The sequence below is a fragment of the Leptonychotes weddellii genome, chromosome 14 (assembly GCF_054177405.1).
Source record: "Leptonychotes weddellii isolate Sample4059 chromosome 14, ASM5417740v2, whole genome shotgun sequence".
NCBI classification, from domain to species: Eukaryota; Metazoa; Chordata; class Mammalia; order Carnivora; family Phocidae; genus Leptonychotes; species Leptonychotes weddellii.
Window position 1 is genome coordinate 675,322 of NC_138382.1, and position 5,605 is coordinate 680,926.

The 5,605-nt window shown below is 59.2% G+C and overlaps 1 protein-coding gene across 1 annotated transcript in view; it reads left to right on the forward strand.

The window, feature by feature from the left end:
- FGD3 (FYVE, RhoGEF and PH domain containing 3) overlaps nucleotides 1–5,605 on the forward strand; it is a 22,635-nt gene that overhangs the window by 14,450 nt on the left and 2,580 nt on the right. Inside the window, exons 7-10 of the mRNA XM_081804053.1 lie at nucleotides 1–19; nucleotides 1,509–1,665; nucleotides 4,019–4,157; nucleotides 4,617–4,761. Of these exons, the coding sequence (XP_081660179.1) occupies nucleotides 1–19; nucleotides 1,509–1,665; nucleotides 4,019–4,157; nucleotides 4,617–4,761 (460 nt within the window). The remainder of the gene's footprint in view (nucleotides 20–1,508; nucleotides 1,666–4,018; nucleotides 4,158–4,616; nucleotides 4,762–5,605) is intronic.

Consider the following 5,605-nt stretch of genomic DNA (forward strand, 5'->3'; position numbering starts at 1 on the left):
CGCGGATCACGCAGGAGTGGTGAGTGCGGCTCCTGGTTCCCGGCGACTCCGTCCCGCAGCTGTGTGGGATTCTCGTGGCCAGCGGCCTCTCAATCAGAGTCCGTGTGCCTGAGAGACAGGCCCTGGCTCCTTCCCTGCAGGGTCCTGGCCAACCCTGACCCACAGTGTCCCCATGCCTTAGCTTCTTCATGTGCACATCATAGCGACTTTAATACCTGCTCAGGCTCTGTGGGATCCGTGAACACCAAACAGCAAGTAAACAGAGCCAGCAGCTGTATTTTCCCTCCCCGTGTATACTCCACATTTGCTTTAAAAACTGAGATTTTCCCCTTCCCAGGGCACCTTGGATCCTCCGGCTGCCCCCAGGGGCTGTCCTTCTGTCCCTCTGCCGCTTCTCCTCGTTCTTAGGGGAGGGCCCGCTCGACTGTGCGTCAGGATAATAAAACATCACAGGCGTGGCCCTCCACCCGCCATTGTTCACGATATGTGTTTCCCCCACTGTCCCCAGTGCTTTTTCCCTCTCTTCTCCGGCCTGACTTTGAGCCGGAGCGTGGGTCTCCGGGGCATTGGGAGCGTCAGGAGCTCAGCCCCTTGGGTCCCCAAGAGCCCATTCTCCAGCTGCAGCCAGGCAAGTGAGGGCACTGAGGCCAGGAGCCTTGACTAGCGGGCGTCCCTTCTCTTGCCCAGCCCAGTGAGGGTCCCTGTCGCTTTGTGGGTCTTCGTGAGGAGCAGACTCCCCCTGCAGAGCAGGTTACACTGTGTCCCCACGGCCACTGATAACAGCCCAGGGCCCGATTGACCTTCTGTCCACACTTGCTAAAAATGGGTTTTCTTCTCAAGGCCCTAGAGAGACTCCTCGTGCACAGACTGCAGGGAAGGAGCCCAGGAAGAAGGCTGGCCCACTTGCCTTCGCAGGCAGCCTGCCTTCCGGGGACGTCCGCCAGAGCACGTTCTCCTGATGCCGCCGCGATGGCTTTGTGCACACGCTCACTTGCTTTCTGATGATGTCTTTAGGGTCGCTTCCCCTTAGAACTGTGGTTCCAAGGTCAAAAAACTATTGGTATATTTTATGCTTCTTGAAATTTATTCTCAGATCCCTGTGTGCGCTGATTTTACTACTAACCTGCTGCTTTCCCGTGACGTTGCCAGCGTCGCTTGTCCCATTGTTCCTGAAATTGGCTCCTCTAAGGGGTAACATGGGGCCTCACGGATTCTCTCTGATGCGCGGCCTGTCATTTGAGTGGTCGCATCACCACTGGCACCCCTGGCCTGGAGCCGCGGTCCTGTGCCCGCACGAGGGCCCATGTGATCCTCTCGTTTACCTCCATGTAACACGCGGTTCCCCCCCCAACGATACAGGGGAGGAAAGTAAGGCTCAGAGAGGGTGACCGGTTTGCCCACCATCACACAGCACTGGGAATTGGGCCGCTGCCCCATTGATTCCGGGGGACGTCCCCGTCCCGCCCTGGCCCAAGCTGTTTCTCTGATGACCTCTCTCCCCCACAAAGGGACACGAACCCCCGGCTCGGGGACATCCTGCAGAAGCTGGCCCCATTCCTCAAGATGTACGGCGAGTACGTCAAGAACTTTGACCGGGCCGCGGAGCTGGTGAGCACCTGGACCCAGCGCTCGCCGGTGTTCAAGGACATTGTCCATGGCATCCAGGTAGGTGGCCCGGCCGGCTGCACGGCACACACTGCAGTCCTGCTCGAGCGTGGGCAAATTCGGTGAAGCCACGGCACGCGTCCAGCTCTGCTGAGTCACTCGGGACACAAATCCTTGTTGTCATTTCACGGGAGGGTGTGTGATCTGTGTCCTCACTGTTGGGCGGACTCGGCGACTCCCGCCTCCCTCCGAGGTGCCTCCCTGGCCACGCAGGCCTGTGGGGACCTGCGCGTCCCCCTTCTTTCTCTCTTCCCGCAAATAGCCCCTTATCGTCTCTTCAGTGTCGCTTTTCCTTATCAATTTGCCAGGTTTTTATATGTTAAGAACATCTTTTGTTATCTGTCCTGTATCTTACAAGTTATTTTCCCCGTTGATTTTTTATTTTTTAATTTTATTTTTGATGTTTCCCAAACAAAATTTTTGGTTTTTAAATAACCACATTCACAGGCGCCTGGGTGGCTCAGTTGGTTAAGCGACTGCCTTCGGCTCGGGTCATGATCCTGGAGTCCCAGGATCGAGTCCCGCATCGGGCTCCCTGCTCGGCAGGGAGTCTGCTTCTCCCTCTACCCCCTCCCCCCTCTCATGTGCTCTCTCTCATTCTCTCTCTCTGAAATAAATAAATAAAATCTTAAAAAAAAAAAAAATAACCACATTCACCAGTTTTTTTTTTTTTTTTAAAGTGAGGTCTTTTTTTTTTAAGATTTTTTAAAAGATTTGTCAGAGAGAGAGCACAAGCAGGGGGAGGGGCAGAGGCAGAGGGAGAGGGAGAAGCAGGCTTCCCACCGAGCAGGGAGCCCAACATGGGACTCGATCCCAGGGATGACCTGAGCCGAAGGCAGACTCTTAACTCAGTGAGCCACCCAGGCGCCCACATTCACCAGTTTTTTAATAGAATAACGTTTTTAAAAATCTTCAAAGTAATGCTTATAAATGCATTTTCTATCCTACGGTTAGATAATGTTTTTCTTCTACTGATATGGCTTCATTTAAAAAAGATTAGACTTGCTATTCCAGAATAGTTTCCAGGTGGACTGTGGTGTGAGGTAAGAGTCCGGTTTTCTTTCTGTGACTAGTCAGGCTCTTGTTGCAACATCCCATGTACCCTAAGCACTGTGCTCGGACACCACATGGAGCGTCTTAGCACACACCATACATACACGTGTGTGCATGCGTGCATTCACACATACACGCATTCCTCGGTAGCCTTCTGCATTTCCCCCAGATCCTGTGGCCATCGGGTCACCCCTGGCTTCCTAGTTTGGAGTCCTAGATGCCCCCTGCGTCCCTCAGCACCCCATCCCTGCCCAGAGAGGACAGTTCCGATGCCGAGTCCTTCCTCCCCCCAGCACCCTCACCCCTGGTCTGGGCCTGCCCCGACTGTGTGCACGGATCGCCCCCTCCAGCTTCCCAGGCTGTGCCTGTGGCCGACCCACAGCCCCGAGTGACCAGCGGGAACCGGGCTCGCACTGCCCGCGTCCACCACTGGCCCGAGCGCCGGGAGGCTGGAGGTGTAGGCAGGTGCAGGTGTGGGGGTTGCGTCCCTGCTAGAGCATGAGGTGTGCCCCCCATGGTGTGCCCCCACGGTCTTAGGAAGTGCAGGGAGATACTTTGGAATTCCGTGAATATCCCGTTCCTGGTAATTCTCCCCCGGGAAGGATTGTTTCCGTGACAGCTGCAGACTGGCCTTCTCTGGCCCTGCCGTGTCCTTTGAGCTGGAGGCTGTCCCACGGTGGGCCCTGAGTGGCACGGGTGGCAGGCGGGGAGAAGCAGGGGACAGCGTACCCCCCCAGCAGGCGCGGGGGATGGCAGGAGGGTCTCAACCAAGGAGCACGTGCAGGGCACCTGCAGGAAGAGGAGGCAGGCAGCAAGGGCAGGGTCCCCAACGGGACAGCACGGAGCTGGTGCAGTGGCCGAGGGCCTGGGGAGCCTGTGAGCAGTGCTGAGCGCCCACCCCTGCCTGCACTCAGGGTCACACTTACATCAGAGCGCGCAGCCCCTCTCAGAGCGGCTTCTAGGCCACGGGTCCCCCTGTTGGGAGAGCTCCTGGTGTCCAGGGAGGGAAGAGGCCCAGCCTCCGGCACCTGAGCAGTGAGCGAGCGAGTGGACGTGCGGTGTGCGGGCTACCCGTGAGGGAAGTCGTCGCGCAAGGACTAGTTTCTCCTGCGAGGACCTGTATAAAGCCAGCACAGGGGGTCTGGGTCCTTGCTCCGTTGTTCAGTCTCTCCAAGCCTCGGTTTACCCTGCTGTAATGGGGTCTGTAGTCAGCAGGGTGCAGGTGCCGTGGAGGCCAGACACGGGGTGGGGGGCCCACACGTGCGTCTGCAGGTGCCACGGGCTGCCTGTCTCCCCGCAGAAGCAGGAGGTGTGCGGGAACCTGACGCTGCAGCACCACATGCTGGAGCCCGTTCAGAGGGTCCCACGCTATGAGTTGCTGCTCAAGGACTATCTGAAGAGGCTCCCAGGAGACGCCCCCGACCGGAAGGATGCAGAAAGTGAGCCCAGCTGCCGACAGGCCGTGGGGCTGCTGGGCAGTGGGAGCTGGGGCCCCTGCTGGAAACCCATGGAGAGAGAGGAGAGAGAGGGGCAGGGACAGAGTGGGGCAGATCGCCAAGTGCCCCCCAGGCACATCTCGGGAAGTAACTGCGAGGGGAAAACCACCTCACCCCCACTGCCGTGTGAGGGGAGGACCCTGGTTCTGGGGAGGGGGCTGGATGCTGGCAGAGCTCAGGCCCCAGGAAGGGCCTCGTGGGGCTGGGGGGGGCAGCATGGGGCGTAGGGTGCCAGCCCCAGCAGACCCCCTCACCAAACGGACTGTGTCTGCAGCGCCCCACCTCTGCCTGGGCCAGGCCTGTGAGCAGCCCCGGACACCCTCAGGGAAGGGTGGGAGCAGGGCAGCCCCTGCCGAGGCCAGCAGGCACCCTGCAGCCTGACTCCACGTCTTGCTCCTGCAGGGTCCTTGGAGCTCATCTCTACCGCTGCCAACCACTCCAATGCCGCCATTCGGAAAATGGTGAGTGTGGGGCTCCTGGAGGACGCCCGAGGGCCCCACTGCAGGCACCCCAGCCGTGGACGGGGGCTCCACCGCGAGCCAGACAGGCCTGCCTGTTACTAGCTCTGTGGCTCCCTCTTAGCCAGCTCCAGCTGCTGGAACAAGATCCCACAGACGGGCTCACGCCACAGTGTGTATCTCACAGCTGGGTACCAGCAGCTTCCGTCCCTGGCGTGTGGGTGGGGTCTCCTCCTGCATCTGCACGGCAGGCAGAGCGTGCTCCCTGGTGTCTGTCAGTGCTGCGACCCCATTGTGGGGTCCCGCCCCCAAGACCGTGACCTCGTCTAAACTTCCCCTCCCGAGGGCCCCACCTCCAGACACAGCGCAGAGGTGGAGGGGACGGCATCCCCTGTTGATGTAACACCTCCGAAGCCTGGGGTCTGCGGATGCGGGAGCTCTCCGGGAGCCCATGCCCTGTGGTGACCCAGGTGGCCCTGTCCCTTGTGTGGCCTGCACAGTGCCTGGGAGAATTTCTAAGTCCTCTCCCAGGATTACAGATCAGGGTGGGTCACAGGAGGATCCAAACTCCTGGCTTTACTGGGAAACCCTGTAAGCCCCGCCCCACAGCCTGTGCCCTCAGCCCTTCCCTAGGCCGCCACAGTCCCCACCCAGCCCCGGTGTCTCCCAGTCCTGAGACCTATTTTCACACGGGCACTGCTGTTTTTTGAGAGGAAGAAAAGTGAAGTATTTGTGTGACCCCACGTCTCTCAAACGTGAGAAACGAGAGGCAGCCGCTCACTTTAGCATGACCGTTGCCACGTGTGGTCCAGTCCCGTGTCTTCCTTAGCTGCCTGTCCCCAGGTTTGTTCTGGGGCCCCTGGGACAGACCAGCCTGAGATCAGGCCCACGGTGGGGTGTCCACTGCAACCCAGACAGGTCATGGTTCACTCT